The sequence below is a fragment of the Miniopterus schreibersii genome, assembly GCF_964146895.1.
Source record: "Miniopterus schreibersii genome assembly, chromosome: 1".
Lineage (NCBI taxonomy): Eukaryota > Metazoa > Chordata > Mammalia > Chiroptera > Miniopteridae > Miniopterus > Miniopterus schreibersii.
The window spans coordinates 70,564,675-70,583,872 of NC_138101.1; the positions used below are offsets into that span (position 1 = coordinate 70,564,675).

Here is a 19,198-nt window from a genome sequence, read left to right on the forward strand (position 1 = left end):
CTGTCAGTGTCCACACACACAGTCTCACGGGCACTCTCACAGGCCTGCTCAACAGCAGCAGTACCTGAATTCTTGTCAGTCTCATCCAAATTTTCATACCTAGCTAGGTACTTATACATTAAAGAGGAAATAGAATTAAATGACTGCCTCGGTCTGTGAGCCCGTTTGTAGCCAGACCTCACAAACATCCTCGGCCACATATCAGTCCCAGAAGCTGCCCTGCTGGCTCCATATTTAACATTGTGCAGCTCCTCACCTTCCAGTGTGTCAAATAATACAGATAAAGTTTTACTTATCTTGTTCTCCGGTTCCTTCTCCTCCACAGATTTTTGTAACAAGCCAGTTTTTTCATTGTCATTGTCACCACTTAATTCTTTGCTGAAGCAACAGCCCATGTTCAAAAGTTCAAACACTCACATCACAATGCCTGTCACTGTCTGAGCTCCACAAGTGCACCTCACACTAATTCTCTATGGTTTCTGACGAGAAGCCGACACCCAGGCACCAAAAATAGCCCTTGCACAGCAGTCACATGTCCCCGCCACTCAAATCCAAAATCCTAATTACAACAGCCCCTGCCTAACACCATCCTATTCCATGCACAAAAACCCAAACACACAGAACCCAAAGATTCAGAACAGCAACAAAAACTTTCACAGTATTCTTCTTACTCTCATAAACTCAATAAAAAATAATAATAATTAAAATTATTACCCCAGCCAAAAGAATGAATTTCAGAAATCTGCTTTTTCTATAGTGTTTCAGCATTCTCTGAACTGTATTTCATGGGATGATGGCAACCAAAAAAGTTAGCTTATATAATCCCTGAATGGAAACAATAATAAAAATTTGCTCTTTAAAATTTACAGGTACTTAGTTATATCTAATTTTCTGAAAGAAATAACGTCTGTGCATGATCAGAAATAACAGTGCTAGGCACAAAATTAGTGTCTATTAGAGAAGCATGTTGAAGCTTTACTTAAATATATAACATTTTTTTGAAGTGTGATTGTAGAGGGGAAGAAAACATGAAACAAAGTAGCAAAACATATACCTTATAGTAGTTTTAATAGTCTTTTCTATGTAAAAAATATAGTAAAACACCTATTTATTTCAATTTACATCTCAGACTCTAAGTTCTCTTCTGAGGTGCAACTGGCCCCACCTGCCCACTTCAATGCTCACTTGAATTTCTGCCAGGTGGATTTTCCTGCCACAAACCTTTACTTCTCCAGTTTTTTCCATCCTAAAATAAGTGAAACCACCATCCACTGAATTGCTCAGCTACCCTTGATTTATCTTTCCCTCATCCTAACATCTATAACATCCAATCCACAAAGTGGTGTGGCTGCTGAATCTACCTGTAAAAGAAAATTGAAATCTATTCATTCCAAGCCTAAGTAATCATCATTTCTCACCTTCATTACTCAAGAGCTTTTTAATTTGGTCTCTTTGTTTCCATTCTTGACTATAATCCATTCTCTTAATATAGTGAGGTCAAAATAATCTTCCTACAATATGTCATTGTATTTCCCACCTTAAACCCTCCAGCTTTATCCCAAATTAATCTTATCAGCCAAGAGACTATGCAAACAGTTGCCAAACAGCTGACAAGTGCTGGGTTTTGTTTTAGATATTATCTTCTATTTGTTGTTTCTGCTTTTAAATGAAATAACAGATGCCAAAGAGGAAGTATCTCATCTTGAGTTTGGACTCTAAAGCCAGGTTGCCTGGTTTCAAACCCTGGTTCTTCCATGTCCTAGTTGAGTAATCTTGGGGAAATTACTTAATCCTCTCCAGGTCTCAGTTCCTCTAGTTAGGGTCACTTTTTGCTGCTCAAAAATTTGGGGTGGGTGGGTTAGGAGGTAGGGAGCAGAAGGGCTGTATGATAAATCTGATTGATATTACCACTGGATAAATGCAAATCTGCTCCTGAATTACTCAGACATTTATTTGGCCATCACTATGGTGAATCTCCTCCGACTCACATTGTGTCCAACTGGGGGAAAGACTAAACCTTAAAGAGACTGGTTCCTAAATCAGACTGCTAAGCATACTCACTGCCAATCATAACTGTGGGCTACTGAGTATCAACACTCAGAACCATGACACCAAGTAAGATGTCTACACTTAGTGTGCCATAAGTAATGCCAGTCAGAAAAATTGTCAGAGCAACATCACTGACAATAGCAGGAAAAAATATACAATGTAAATACCCCCCAAAACCAAATGGCTAAAGAAATGATGGCTTATTGACATAAAGAAAAGACTGCACTGCAAGTACAAGGGAATATATAGATGAACTTGTGCTATGTGGGGGGAAAAATGAGGTGAAATATCGAATGCTTACAACTCTTTAAAAATGGGTGTACTCTTTAATAAGACTTTTACTTTCTGTAAAGATGCTTAAGTTTGTAATAAATAAAATTTTAAAGGACACACATATCATGAATCAAGATGGTCTCTTATGGTACCTTCCAGCTCAAGTACTTAATGATCCTGTGAAACCTGAAGTGGGCACTACCCTGCAAAACTTGTAAATAGTATATCCCCAATTTACAAAACCCGGTGTGAGAGATGTGATCTGCCCAAGGGATGCCAGGGGTACTGAGTAGCAGGGCTAGACAAAGAACTCACCACATGATATTATGTTATAGGCCTTTAACTCTTAAAAATAATAAAGAAAGCATGTGTAGGTAGTGCTAGTTGCAAATTATTCTCCACAGAAATGAAATATCGACTTCTTTTCTAGATGGGTCTCATCTCAGTTCTTACCCACAAAGTAATTTAAAGAAACAAAACAAGCAAAAAACAAATAAACAAAAACCCTCACAGAATCCAAAACCTAGATTTAACCATTGGGAGGAAGATTTGTTCTTTAAAAAACATAAAAATAAAACTTTAAAAAAAAAAAAATATCTTTATTGATTTCAGAGAGAGGAAAGGAGAGGAAGAGAAACATCAATGATGAGAGTCATTCACTGGCCGCCTCCTGCACGCCCCCGACTAGGGATCGAGCCCACAACCCAGGCATGTGCCCTGACCACAAATCGAACCCCGATCACCTGGATCCTAGGACGACGCTCAACCGCTGAGCTACACCCAGCCACGCAAAATAAAACTTTTTAAAAAATCAATGATTTCTGTATAATTTCCCTCTTAGACTACCAGAAGTTTTATATTTGGATTTTAAAATACTTAAAATATTATAAAGTTCAGTTTTTTAAATCCTCGCCCAAGGACATGTTTTTATTGATTTTTAGAGAGCAAGGAAGGGGGTGGAGAGAGAAACATAAATCAGTTACCTCCGGTACACATTGCAACCAGGGATCAAACCCGAAATCTAGGTATGTGTCCTGACAGGTTGAACCTGAAACCTTTTGTTGTATAGGACTATGCTCCAACCAACTGAGCCACCAGGCCAAGGCTATAAAATCAATTAAAAAAAAAAAAAAAAAATCAATGTTAAAATACAATATGCAAAAAAAAATCCTACATGCATCATAGAATAATAACAATGAAATATAATAGTTTGGAGGAGGTCTTGTACTTTTTTAAGTCTTCCTTATTAAAAGTAGACAAACAATCCAATCTCAACTAATTTCTACATGAACTGCTTATAATTTGGGGGAATATAAGAGGTTTACTATAAATTTTGTGAGATTACTTTTAAATTTTTACATTAGCCCGGCTGGGCGTGGCTCAGCGGTTAAGCGTCGACCTAGGATCCAGGCGATCAGGGTTCGATTCCCGGTCAGGGCACATGCCCGGGTTGCGGGCTGCAGCCGATCAATGACTCTCTCATCAATGATATTTCTGTCTCTCTCTCTCCCTCTCCTTTCCTCTCTCTGAAGTCAATAAAGATATATTTAATAAATAAATAAATAAATAAATAAATAAATAAATAAATAAATAAATAAATAAATTTTTACATTAAAAAAAAACCCAATTCACATTTTCAATATTGTTTAAGATTTATAAGATCACTTACAAGATTACCAAGCTAAATCTGGAATGGCTCCAATTGCACCTGACATATGCATACCCAACTGGTGTAAAGCAGAATTTAAAAACCAGTAGTGCCCAGCCAGGTGTGGCTCAGGTGTTGAGCATCGACCTAGGACCCAGGAGATCGGGATTCAATTCCCGGTCAAGGCACATGCCTGGGTTGTGGGCTGCAGCAGATCAACGACTCTCTCATCACTGATGTTTCTATCTATCTCTCTCTCCCTCCCTCCCCTTCCTCTCTGAAATCAATAAAGATATATTTTAAAAAAATAAAAAATAAAAACCAGTAGTTGTCTATTTCCATACTCTTTCATTAATCACAGCTAAAATGTGAACCAATTTTTTCTTTAAATTTTATTTTTTCCATCACCATTTATCCCCCCATGCCCTGTTCCACCTCTACCCATTCCCCCACCACCATCACCACAATGTTGTCTCTTTCCATGAGTTGTCTCTTTTTTCATTTTTGCTCAATCCCTCCATTCCCCCACCCCCAATAGAGCTGTATGCCTGCCCTCTACCTATGAGTCTGTCTCTATTTTGCTTGGTAGTTCAGTTAGTTCATTAAATTCCACATATGAGTGAAATCACATGGTACTTGTCTTTCTCTTATTTCACTTAATCACAGAACTAGAAAAAATGTTTCAAAAATTTGTATGGAACCACAAAAGACCCCAAATAGCAACAACTATCTTGAGAAAGAACAAAGTTGGAGGAATCATGCTCCCTGATATCAAACTATCCTACAAGGCCACAGTAATCAAAACAGCATGGTACTGGCATCAAAACAGACATATATAGATCAAACAAACTAGAGAGCCCAGAAATAAATCCACCTCTTTATAGTCAATTGATACTTGATAATGAAGGCAAAAACACACAATGGACTAAAGATAGTCTATTCATTAAAAGGTGTTGGGGAAATTGGATACATGCAAAAAATGAAACTAGACTACCTTCTTACACCATGCACAAGAATCAACTCAAAATGGATTAAAGACTTAAATGTTAGACTTGAAACCATAAAAATTCTAGAAAAAAACATAGGCAGTAAAAATCTCAGACATTTCTCCTAGCAATATTTTTTTCTGAACCAATTTTCTTATGGTAAAAGCTTACTATGACTTGTGTGCTTTAAAAACAACAGGATACCAATATGTAAAGTTAATCATATACACACAATAGATTACCAGTGAACCATTAAAAACACCACAATGAATATATGACAACAAATTAATATACACGGCACTGTAGAAATATATACATAACACACACAGAAGCCAGAAGAGGACATACAGTATTGACATCTACTATGCCCAACTGGGTCCTCCCTATTCTCCTTGGGAAACATCAACGTTTTCTAATTATTTTACAATAAATATTTGTTTTAAGGAAATATCCGTGAGCCTCCACTGCAATTTATCTCAGGACTAAATTACCTGACTCAAAGCTGGGATGGAGCTTGTCTGAGAAGTGGCTTGAGATATGGGACCATTCATCTGCAAAATTGAAAACATCAAACACACCATCAATACAATGTAAGGAAACATATTTTCAAAGCACAGTAATTGGGCACAACAGAACTCACTGAGAAAAGCACATTTTTAAATGACAAAGGAAATTCAGAACAATGTAGGGGCCTTGAAATTTAAAATATGTTGAAATTCTGACTTAACACCATAAGTAAAATTCCTTGTAGTTTCAATGGGGAAAATTAAGAAAATCTACTTTTCCCAAAGGCATTAAAAAACTTTAAATATTACTGCTTGGCATGACTAAATCTTACAATTAACAAAAGGAGTCAAAATAAAAAATTTATATTATAATCCTAATTAATTCTTTAACTACATACCACTGCAATGGTTTTAATGTTATAAAAGTATTTATAAATCACTTTGTTTTCTTGGTGATTTAAAATCCAAGGCTTTGGCCCTGGCCGGGTAACTCAGTTGGTTAGAGCATCCTCCTGATATGTCAAGGTTGCAGGTTTGATCCTTAGTCAGGGTACATACAAGAATCAACCAATGAATGCAAAAATAAGTGGAACAACAAATCGATGTTTCTCTCTCCCTCTCAAAATCAGTAAATTAAAAAAAATTAAAACCCAAGGCTTTTAGTATCCAGACCTATTAACTGCCACTTGTTCTCTCTATCTCCTAGTACTTAAGTTTCCTCTCTAAGATACCCATAAGTTTATTCCATGTAAAAATTTGTTATCAGAAAAAAGGGAGATGCACAGGCCCATCCTGGCCTTGGGCATGCACTCACCAGATGATCGCTGTCTTTCCCTTCCTGGACTCGCTGGCCCTGCGGTTCAGCCACAACCTTAGCGTCCTGATCAGAAGTCATGAGCCGTTTACTTCGTGGCTCCACCGGGAGAAGTTTAATGTTAACTGTAGGGTGCTGTAAAATGACAAAGACAATAAATTGGTAACTTGAAGTGCAGAGTATAATTGATTATTAAAATAAAATTACTAATAAGTCTTAAAATCCTCAAGTTTTCTAGGACATGTTTATCCCTCTGGAGTTAAGTAGTTTAGAGAAATCTGTCGATAATTTATACCTTATCTACCCAAGAAATACCTTGGTTTTTCTTTTTAAATAAGTTTCTTCTTCACAATAATTTGGTGACCATGATAATGTTCTAAGACTTAGAAGCTAATACATATAAACCCACTCATGCCCAGAACTCATATCTTTAAAACAGACAATTACAAAATTAATGTAACTCCAACTTGGAATTTAATGGCTCCCCAATATATATATATCGTTTCTGACCAGCCCCATTAATTTCAGTTGTTCCAGGAAAAGTTGTCAGGAGAAATAATAATTGGTTAAAAGGAACCCCTTCCTTCACAACTCTGAACCACAGTACTGCAAAAAGGCCTTTGCTACAAATTTTCCCACACATCTTACAAAGCAACTCTGTTTCTGAAGGTTTTCATGACTTCCTATTATGAGTGTTGGACCCAGCATTCCTGGACACCCAGGTTGGACTTCAGGCTACATTGCTTCACAACATGATAAAGACCTTGATTTAACCCACATATTTCTTCAGACTTTTCTGAGTGCTTGATAAAGAAATTTAAAAGCCAGCTATTTTTGTTTCCCTGGGTAACCAAGTAGCTTTTTAGTTTCTAAGATAATGCTTCTTATTCAATTACCTGCTTATGATTAATGCTCAATACCCTTGTTAATGAAATAATCTGATGATCAAAGGCAATATTCAATTGTCATTGTGTATCATCAATCACAAAGGTACAAAATCCCTTAAATGCTGCAAGATGGACACGGAAATATAAGCTACTCATAGAGAAGAAAGGCTTAAATCAAATTAAATCAGTTTCAAGGGTCAATGTTTTCCAAAATGCAGGATTAATGACAAATACATTAAACTGTAATAGAAACCAACATCAGTTCTCACAAAGCTGTCAAATCCAGAAAATAAAGATGTAGGTGGGAACCCAGACTGACAAGTCACAGAAGGTGGTACTATAGATGCTTTTTACCACTATTAACTTCTAGACTTTTAAGATTCTCAAGGGAAAAAATGCATGGTTGAACACAAGATATGATAGCCAAAGGGGGGGCGGGGGGGTAAAAAAACAACTAGAGGAGTCCTTTATATATACTACCTATATTTTTTCAGACAGTCAGAAATGATGTATCTCCTGATGGAAACAGCAAACATACCAGACAGGAAGTGGTCTTGCAAAATAAACAACGACGACGATGCCAGGATGTGAAATTCTTACAAACTTACAGCAAACACAAGCACAGAGTTCTACAAAGTGGGCAATGACTGAACAAGCAGACTGGCTTTTTCCACACAAAAGACAAGTTGCACATTGGACAAACTATGGCTTTATTTGATTAAAACAACAATCAAGGAAGTAATACTGATGGATTATTTGATGGTGCTTCTTTCATTCGTGATGAAACAATTACTGTATTTTCTTAGGTGTGATAACAATATTATGATTATGTTTAACAAGAGACCACTGCCTTTCAGAGTTGCATGTTGAAATATTTACAGGAGAAATAACACAATGTCTAGAATTTTCCACAGAGTAGTACGTGGGGCAAAGATGTGGGGCTTCACCATTGCTCCTCCTGGAGAAGGGTATGTGGTTCATGATATGGTCCTGTCTACTTTGGTATGTTTGAATGTTCTTTAATACAAGGTTACAAAAAAACCAGGGTAGCACCTCAGTTCAATAGAAAAGTAGGCCTGATCTAACTTGAGCACCCTGTCCATAAACAAGTAAACTTTGTATCACGCCACTATGGTTCTTAATTACTGACCTCACAACTATCAAGTTTGCCAATAGAAGGGATTAATAATAGTCCCCTCCTTTAAGCAGTTCAACAGATACAAAGCATTAAAACTAGACTTTATTATCAAGTATCTGAATCTAGAATAAAATTTAAAGTATGATGATGCTGCAAGTACTGACAATTCTTCCAATAAGTAAAAATAACTTTTTCATTACTTGCTCAAGAGCTCAAAACTATTTTGAGACTTAAAGTATAAATTACTGCTTCCTGGCATGGCCAAAAAGCAAGTCTCTGGGTTGTAAAGAGAAATATGCAAGAGGGAAAACCTACCACCAAAGCATAGTACTTTCTGGCCTAAAACCCAGTAATTTTGAAACTTGAGTGTTCAGAGGCAGCCTCAACACAGCCTTAATGAGCTGATCAAGAGGGGTCACTTCCCTGATTTGGTTTCATCACTCTTTACAAGAAAAAGCAGAGAGATGAAACCCTCTTCCTGTTTGGTGGACTCCTTCTGTGTTACCAATCTTATTAAATACTTGGAAGAGTATAGTTCTCTTAGCTGTTTCTCAATAATTATTTTCACATATTCCAAAAATACCTCTTTCATAATTAAATATTTATTGAGGTATTTTTAAACACTCAAAGCAATCCTTAAAAATATAAATCAATCTCAAACTTAACTGTATATCAAGTTGGTGGTATAACTATTCAGAGAATTATTCTAAGCGATTTTAAGACAATATTTGCAGGGTGGCCTGGGAAGCAACCACCTGAGTAGGTGGTATGAGCCCTGGACATTTGCCATGGAGGGGTCTAGCAAGCTGCTGCAGGATGCTAAGGCCAAGGTCACCAACCAGCTTCTAGATTTTCAGTGGAAACTGTTATGGCTATGAGCTCAACAGTTGCAGATCATTTAAGTATCCTTATGTTGCAGTGATGCTAAAAGTGGGAGATCATTCAGGCCAAGTAAAGAACAAGTCTTCTGAAATGACAATTCCACAGTTTCAGAATTTCCAAAGTTCAAGGAAATTGCTGCAATTATTGAAAATGTGTGAAAACTGGTTACTTGGTTGATAAGTTGCTACCATCATTCTAAAACCATACACTTCACTTTCTGCAACAAAACAATATAAAGATCAGATGATATTTATTGAATGAAAATTACACTTTTCTTTTTCCATTTTTTTAAATAATAAAAAAAATCAGACAAACAGGAATTAGGTAAGTGGTGATCTATGCAAAACTTTGTAAATGTACTAAAAGCCACTAAATTGAACACTTTAAAGGGTGAACTCAGTGGTATGTGAATTTCATCTCAATAAAAACATAAATCAGACAAATAGCTAAAAGAAAAAAATATCTTTACACACAAGAGCCTAAAAATTCACCAACAAATCTTTAAAAAGCACTCGACAGGCTTGTTCTTTGGGGTAAATGTTGGTATTATTTTGAAGCTATTTTATATATTATACACACTATCACAGGATAAAGTATGAATTACATTCATTTTAGGTACTTAGAGATACAAACTTAAAATCAAATAAGCTAGTAAAATACATATAATCTGTTTTCTTAAGATAGTATATGTAACTTTTTAAACTAAGCCATAGATTTTCTTTGGCTTTCACCAGTTTTTCTACTAATGTACTCTTTGTACTCCAGGATCCAATTTAGGTTCCCACACTGCATATTAAGTTATCACTTCTCTTTAGTCTCCTCCAAACTGTGCATCTCATCAGTCTTCCCTCATCTTTCATATCTCACTTTACACGTTCCAAGAGTTCTGGTTAATTATTCTGTAGAATTTTGCTCACTTTGAGATGAACACCTGGAACACATGGGACACCCTAACATGAAAGCAAGCAAGCTACCAAAGACTCGTGTGGTCATGTCACAGGAGCAACAATGAAGTAAGGGGGGCTCCCGATGGTAACAGATGGACAATGTGAGGATCAGAAAGAATCAGTGGATGCAAACATAAAAATCCATATGGTTCAAAGCACCACCACCACACTGGTCACCTATGGAGGCTGTTATGACACCAACTCATTTTTCTGAATATTACAAAAGGGAAACAATGATTAGCCTGCCTTTCCTGGACAACTATTTCAGCATAAGCAAATAGCTGATCAAGGCAAGTTGTTTCCTATACAGGAACCACAATTAATAGGTGGAGGGTGAATAACAATTAGAAAATCAAAACACTGCAATATCTAATGAAATAACAATCTAGTGATCATTGACATCTACTAAAATTAAGTGAGGAGCTGACAGGGAACTTTATAATGGTTGATCAGATAGACACTGACTGAAGCTACTTTGCAATCTTATTGCCAAAAGTCAAATGATTTCAACATCTTCTTGATGCTGTGAAAGAGCACCATCTATGAAGTAGTCTTGCAAAAAAAAAAAAAAAAAGTGTTAATCAAATCTCTAGATCTGACTTCCAACTTAAAGGAAATTCTGGGAAAACATATGTTAAATAATGCCAACAGAGAGACATTAGTTAAATCCAAAATGTGGGACAGCTATAAGACAGATGACTTCATTTCTATAGCAAATGTAAGACATGAAAATTTTGGGGGATTTGTATTGCTAAAAAATACAAAAGCTTTAATCAATATAACCTTATGTGAAAACTGTATCTGCTTCCAAAATCAAATTAAGTTTAAAATGACATTTTTTACTGGAAAAACTGAATGTTGCCTAAGTGATAAAGGATATTACGGGATGATTAATTTTGTTGAGTGCAATCAAGGTGCTGTAACTGTTGATTTTAAAAGGTCTTACCTGTAAAAGATATAAACTAAAAGACTGGATAAAATTATACATTTGGAAATTGCTAATGATTTTTTGCTAAGTTTAAGGAAAGAGAATAAACAAAAATACAAGAGGGAGCAAGTTGACAATAGCTGAAACTAAATGATGGGTACATCGAGGATTGCTGTACTAGCTAGCCTCTCTACTTCTGTTGTAAAATCTTCCATAAAAAAAAAAAAAAAAATCTAAGATATAGTACCAGTATACATCTAAAACTTCATATACTTACTTCTATTTAAAATGTGTACTAATGAAATACAACTATGTAATCCATTTTATAAACAATGTTCATGGCAGCTCTAGGACACAGACACAAAAAAAAACTATAGAAAAGCAGAAACTAATGCATTACATTAAATATTCACAAAAATAACATAGCTTTAAAAAGCAGAAAATGGTGGATGACGTAATTACAACTATGTTTAAAAATTCACATGCCCGGGCGGGCGTGGCTCAGCAGTTGAGCATCGACCTAGAATCCAGGAGATCGAAGTTCGATTCCCGGTCAGGGCACATGCGCAGGTTGCGGGCTAGGCAGCCGATCAATGACTCTCTCATCACTGATGTTTCTATCTCTCTCCCTCTCCTTTTCTCTCTCTGAAATAAATATATATTTAAAAATTTATAAAAATAAATAAAAACTAAATTAAAAAAATAAAAATTCACATAACTGTGACTATTCAGCAACAAAGCCAATGGCCTTGGCTAGTGTGGCTCAGTGGTTAAGTGTCAAAGAAACAAGGGTTCAATTCCCAGTCAAGGGCACATACCTAGATTACAGGTCGGATCCCTGGCCCTAGTCAGGGTGTCTCTCTCACACTGATGTTTCTTTCTCTCCTTCCTTCCTCCCTCCCACTCTCTCTAAAAAGTCAATGGAAAAAATATCCTCAGGTGAGGATTAACCAATAAATAAATAAATAATAAAAAGAAAATGAAACTAGAAGGAAATACACCATATGACTAACAATGTGTAAGCGTGAAAACTCAAAAATAGTGTTTTACTTGGTTTCACTCCTGCAGCCTCAATTTTTAAAATAACTGATTGTATTATAATCACACATACTTAATAAAATTCACCCAGCGTGCCGATTCCATGTATACCAAGCAGCCCCCTAACCCTTTAGGTCTAGCAATATCTTTCCTAGAGAAGAGCAAGTATTGACCCAGCAGAAAAAGCATTTAAGTTGCTTCCCAGCTGTTCGTCAATACAGATAATAAAACAGGCATTCGGTCACCAAGCTATTTTCTTGTGAAACTACACTACTCGGTCTTGTTCTTTATGACTGGGGTCTCAAAAGTATGGCCTGTCAGGGGTCCCAGAGACCCTTTCTGCGGGCCCACGAAGTCGAAATGATTTTCATTTATCTATTTCACTCTCATTCTCTCTTCACAAAAGTACAGTAGAGCTTTGGTGTAGTATCAAACAATATTCAAGGTTATATAAAAAGACACAAACACGGCCAGTGTGGCTCAGCGGTTGAGCACCGCGACCTATAACCCAGGAGATCATGGTCTGATTCCTGGTCATGGCATATGCCTGGGTTGTGGGCTCAATCCCCAGTAGGGGTGTGCAGGAGGCAGCTGATCAATGACTCTCATCACTGATGTTTCTACTCTCTACCCCAATCCCTTCTTCTCTCTGAAGCCAATAAAGACATTAAAAAAAAGACACTTAAAATTATCCTCACTTTCCCGACTAAGCATTTGTGTAAAGCTAGATTTCCTTCTCCTACTTCAACCAAAATAACACATCGTAACAGATCAAATGCAGAAGCAGATGAGAATCCAGCTGAGATTCTATTAAATCAGACATTAAAAAGATTGACAAAAATATAAAACAATGCCACTCTCCCCAATAAATTACTTTTTGTTTTGGAAAGGACTGCTATCTTCTCATAAGCAATGTAACTTATATGTAATGGGTTTGTTGTTGTTATTATTATGTTTATTAAAGAAAAAAATATTTTTAAAATTTCTGAACCTTAATTTTTAGAGACAAGGATCTTTAATATTTAAAAGTGTAAGAGGTCCTGAAATCAAAATGTTTGAGAACCACTGACATAAGATAGTGGTTCTGGTGGACAGAAACTTGGTGTTCATAGAGAGCGGAGATCCCATGTTCACAGATGGGGAGACATGCTATTCTTATGATGGCAACACTCCTCAAAGCAATCTACAGAGTCAATGCAATCCCAACAAAATCTCGCCACACCCTTTTTGCAAAATTGATGGAAACTGATTTAAAAAAACACACAAACACTCTATGGAAATGCAAGGTACCCAGAAAAGTCAAAACAATCTTGGGGGGGAAAAAAACTTAGAGTCACACGTCCCGATTTCAAAACTTACCACAAAACTATAGCAATCAACACAGTATGGTAATGGTATAGACATACAGATCAATGGAACAGAATTGAGAATCCAGAAATAAATCGTTACCTTTATGGTCAATTAATTTTCAAAAAGGTGGCAAGACCATTCGATGGGGAAAGAATACTCTTTTCAACAAACAGTGCCAGGACAACTGGATATCCACATGCAACAGAATGAGGCTGGACCCCTCTCTCTCTATATATATATAAAAATTAACTCAAGCCCGGCCGGGCGTGGCTCAGCGGTTGAGCGTCAACCTAGGATCCAGGCAATTGGGGTTCGATTCCCAGTCAGGGCACATGCAGGGTTGCGGACTCCATCCCCAGTCGGGGGGCGTGCAGGAGGCAGCCGATCAATGAATCTCATCATTGATGTTTCTATCTCTCTCTCTCCCTCTCCTTTCCTCTCTCTGAAATCAATAAAGATATATTTAAAAAAAAAAAAATTAACTCAAAATGGATCAAACACCTAAATGTAAGAGCTAAAACTACAAAACTCAAAAGAAAACATCAGAGTAAATATTTGTGAACTTGAATCAGGCAATGGCTTCTCAGGACACCAAAAACACAAGCAGCAAAAGAAAAAATAATTCAGTCTTCACTGAAATTAATAACTTTCGTGCTTCAAAGCATTCCATGAAGAAAGTGAAAAAATAATCAACAAAATGGTAGAAAATATCTCCAAATCATATATCTGATAAGGAACATATATCTAGAATAAAGAATTCCTAAGACTCAGTATAAGAGACAAATTAAAAATGAGCAGATTCTGAATTGATATTTCCCCAAAGATATAGAAATGGCTGATAAGCGCATGAAAAGATGCTCATTGTCATTAGGAAAATGTAAATCAAAACAGAAGATACCACTTCCCACTCATGAGGATGGCTACAATAAAAAAGATAATAGTAATAAGTGTTGGCAAGGATGTGGAGAAACTGGGACCTTCCTACATTGCTGGTAGGAACATACAATGGCACAGTCACTTTGGTAAATAGTTTCAAAATGTTAGAGTTATCACATGATTCAGCAATTCCACTCCTAGGCATATACCCCACTCCTAGGTGTATCCCCACCAAAACTCATATATGGATATTCACAGCAACATTATTCCTAACTGCCAGAAAGTGGAACCCCAAATAGTACGGTCATGCACCACCTACCTCAACCACAGAGGTCCCGTAAGATAGTAATGAATTTTAAGCAAAAAGTTTGCAATGTTTAAAGAAAAGGCTGGATCTGGTTGGTTTATATAGTCAGGGGGCTCAGCATGCTGTCCACCCACCCTGTGCCCACCCTCCTGTTGGGGCCCAGAGTTGTTAAGGGACCGAGGGAAGAGGGCCGAGAGAAGAGGAAACCAGGAGCTCACCCACACTAGCTCCTGAACACACACACACTTGTGTGCACAAACTCACTTCCCTTCCTTTCAGTTACTCTTCATCTCTTTCCTCACAGTCTAACTCTCCTTTCTCTCTCCCTCTTATGATTTCTCATCTCAAGCTTTTTCTCTCTGGATCTCTTTCAATCTCAGGGCTCCCTTTTTCTCTTCTCTTCCTTCCCTCACTACTCTTGACATCTGCTCTCCCTCCAAAGGTGCCTACCTCCACAGTTCTGTCCCTCTAACTCAAGCACATACACACACACTTTGTTTTTTGCTGTATTTTCACTGTACCTTTTCTGTTTAGATATACAAATACTTACCACTGTGTTACAATTGCCTACAGTACTCAGTATAATAATAGACTATGCCATACAATCTATACCTTGTACTCTATGTTTGCACAATGCTGTACTTCTCAGAATAATGCATCCCTATCACTGTCAGGACTGTAAACTATCAGAGGTTAAAAGCCTTATTTTCATACATGTGCCTGATATACTTCAGTGGATTTTCAAATAACAGTAATAGAATCATAGTTTAGAATTTGATGATTTCTAAAACAAGATATCATTCTCCCTAAAGAGCATGAAATTCTTTTTCTTGGTACAAAAGGGTGACATGGAAACATGATTTGTCTCTGGATCAGAAGGGATCAGAATTAGATCTCTGAGTTAAAGGAGAGCGTGAGCAAAGGACATGTATAGTATAAAACACTACTACACAGACACGTGTTCTAGGAACTCCAGCATAACTATTAGGATAATTTTACAAAAACAGTAAATGAACAGTCAACTAGGTAAGTAAACACAATTTGACTAAAGACGGAAAATGGGCTTAGGAACAAGACTGCCCTAATTAAGTACTACATGATCCCCTTTGAGAATCAATCAGAAAAGTCAAAGTCTGTTACTTTCAATGTCTAAACATAACTTTGTAGAAAGGTAGTTTACCTTCCAAACCTTTGAAACTAAATAAACTCATTAGAAAAAACAAAAATGATCAAAGAAGCTAAATAAAATCATTCAAGCACAATCATAGCATTTGGGAGTTGGAAGGACATTTGTTAATACGTAATAACTTTCTTTAATGAACTCAATACGCCCATCACTAGAGAGATGTAAGAAAATAAAGCACCATAATAGGAATTTAGTTTCTTGTTCATGTGCCTTGTGCTGCTGGTTGGATTATACTGTGTATCTCACAGCTGTTGACATCAGTATATAATATCTAAATGTGCATATTCCTGTCTTATGGCAGAATAATTTGTATCTTAGGTACTTTACACCTTCCATAGCACCTTATACATTATACAGTTGACCCTTGAACAATGCTGGGGTTGGGGTGCCAACCCCTGCTCTTAAAATCCGAGTGTAACTCTTGACTCCATAGTCAGCCCTTCGCATTCGGGAATTCAACCACAAATCAAAAACAGTAGTATTTTCTATTTGCAATTGTGAATGTGAAAATACTGTTTTCGTTCTGAGGATGTTTAAACCTGCAAATACAAAGGGCCAACTGTATTTATTGAAAAATTCTGTGCATAAGTGGACCCATTCAGTTCAAATCTGAGTTGTTCAAGAGTCACCTGTATACTCAACTCAATTTGTAGGCTTGAATAAGGGGGATATTTACACAGCAACAGGTGGCTGTTTCCAGGAGATGTTATTCTAGCTCTTTGGGTGTTTTTTTAAAGATTCAATATCTCTGATAGTCCTTTCTTTCCACTGAGTCTTCTCACAGTAAATGTGTCACTCAAAGACACTGACAAATGAAAGAAATTCAATCTCAGTAGAGTAGTTGTTTAATTACACATTTAATTGGCACCCGGTATGGAAAAACTCCTAAGCAGATGCTGCCAATAATCTTCAAGATTAATTTTTTAAATTGCCTTTTACATATATTCATCTGTGCTTCTACTGAAAAAAAGAGTAGTGGGAAAAGGGAATTTATTTTTATACCTTGATCTGGTTCTGCTCCTAAGGAAGAGCATAAATCAGACACAATATGTAAAAACTTACTCTTTAGCCAAATGTGATTAGAAAAGTATTTACATGAGAAGTATACAAAAAAAAATTCCACTTAAAGAATTTTCCACTAATGCTTTTAATTTAGAACTTACTCAGTAATTCCACACAAAAAATTAAAAAATGTCCCTTCCAGCTTTATAACATATGATCTTACCTTCAAGAAGATAATTATTTGGAAAGATCATTTTAGCTAGGATTCTTATTAAAATTCCAAACCGAACAAAACAAGGAGTTTAGGTCATCTCATTAACCCTCTGCGAGAAGTATTTCATCCATTAAATTTCTGACAAACTCTAATACTTGATTATAAAGAAGCCTAAATAGCCCTGGCAGAGTAGATCAGTTGGTTAGAATGTCATCCAGATCCACCAAGGTTGTGGGTTAGATCCCTGGTTAGGGAACATACAAGAGTTAACCAATGAATGCATGAATAGGTGAAAAAACAAATCAATGTTTCTCTCTCTCTAAAAGTCAATAAAAAATATAGAATAAAATAATCCTAAATAAAATGTTATGTTAAACAATATGAAGATTAAATTGCATGGGATACAATTAGGCATGTCTACTTCATTTAACCTGAAACTAAAGGAGTAAATTATAAGAACTATTTTTAACAAAAATGTTCAATTCCGTATTTGAAAAGTTAACTGTCCTCTATCCAGTCTGTTTAGGATATATTCTGATCTCCACTTGTCTATCAACATACAGTGAATTAAGAACTACTTCCCATGTTGAAAAAGACAACACCTACCATGCCAGATTTGCATTATCTGACCAAGCAGCATGCCGCTGAGAGCCCATCTTTCTTGCCTTATTCCAATCCCCTCACTCTCACCCACAAGTCCTCTCATTTGCTGCAAAGGCACTTTCCACTGAACTTCTCTGCTTCTCTTATTTTTGTCATCTCTTTTCTTAGCCACACATTAACTTCTCTCAATGGCAAACAAAATGTATCCAGGGTCTAGAGTAGGGAAAAAAACAACTTACTGCTGACATTTCAGATGTAATATCACCTTTTGGACAAAAAGGCAAAACTACCTGGTTCAGTATCTTCACTTTCTCATTTACACATTTGAAAACAAAGTGCTAATAGCCAAACGTAGTATTAGTATTCACTTGGTACCAAGGGAAAGTTGGAATCAATACCACAGAAGTCTCAAGAGACCCAAAATTCCTCTTCAAAAATGAACTCTGGATAGTGCACTGTTCAACTCTTCAGTGGAAAGTCTCATTCACCTTACCCTGCTCATGAATTCTGCTTTTCTTCAAGGACTGCCAATCAAATTCTACTACACCTTCCAATTTATTATCACATAACTACAGTTTTTCAATTGAAAGCACATAATACTTAAAGAGTAAGGTGGGGGTGGTGATAAACCAACTTAGAACAACATTTTAAAGAATGACAGAATGTCAGAGCTGGAAAGAAGCTCCAAGCTGCTTTAACCCTGTGCTGCTGAGATTGGGACATGCTTATCCCAAGGAAGGCGACAAAGTAGAGGTGGTAAAACTGTCCTGGAGCTATACATAAATTGATTTAGTAAAAAAAATAAAATAAACAACAAAAACTGTGCACACTTGACACTGATAGAGTATTTTCAGTTCATCCTGTAACAAACCAATTTCTTAAAGTACATTCAAGATAGTTTTCAAATATATTAAATTAAAAACTTTGCTGTGGGAAAAAGGTACTTCTGATCTACATTAATCAAACAGCAAGAACATCTCACATGTGTAATGTTTCCCCAAATGAAGGACAATGAAATTCAGCAAGTCATGAAGAAATTGCAAAGGGTCTGTAGAGTTCTAACAGAGTAAATGGCTGTTTGAGGCAACAGATGGTTGTGAAATGTGCAACCTGTCTTCCTCCTGTCCTGACCAAAGCCTCACAGGGCTCCTTGTTAATCAACATGCAAACCACCTTCCTTAAAAATTCAAAGCCACTGGTGCCCTGGCTGAGTGGCTCAGTTGGTTGGAGTGTCATCCCATAAACCAAAGGTTTTGGGTTTGATTTCCGATCAGGGCACATGCCTAGGTTGTGGGTTCGATCCCCGGTCTGGGCACTTGTGGGAGGCAACCGATCATTGACGTTTCTCTCTCTCTCTCTAAAAAAATCAATAAACATATCCTCAGGTGAGAAATTAAAAAAAATTCAAAGCCACTGAACCGCTTTAAAGTAATGCGAAAATAGGCCTCATTTCAAGATTTACATGAATATGCATCATTTCTTTCTCTAATTTCGTATTCCTGATAGATATATTTTTTAGCACTTTGGAGAAAGAAAGGGAAACATTCCATAACAATTAAAATCC

General features: G+C 36.6%; 1 protein-coding gene and 1 pseudogene across 6 annotated transcripts in view; one reads left to right on the forward strand and one right to left on the reverse strand.

Moving 5' to 3' along the window:
- The window catches only part of LARP4B (La ribonucleoprotein 4B), a 74,791-nt gene that overhangs the window by 42,801 nt on the left and 12,792 nt on the right, over positions 1–19,198 (reverse strand). For all 5 annotated transcript variants that reach the window (XM_081132630.1, XM_081132629.1, XM_081132628.1 and 2 more), the window contains exons 2-3: positions 6,277–6,411; positions 5,448–5,507 (exon numbers count right to left, since the gene is read on the reverse strand). In XM_081132630.1, coding sequence (XP_080988756.1) covers positions 5,448–5,507; positions 6,277–6,357 — 141 coding nt within the window. In that variant the 5' untranslated portion in view covers positions 6,358–6,411. The remainder of the gene's footprint in view (positions 1–5,447; positions 5,508–6,276; positions 6,412–19,198) is intronic.
- LOC308560996 (COMM domain-containing protein 6 pseudogene) lies at positions 9,090–9,341 on the forward strand (annotated as a pseudogene). The gene has a single exon. The product of its transcript is annotated as a COMM domain-containing protein 6 pseudogene (transcript).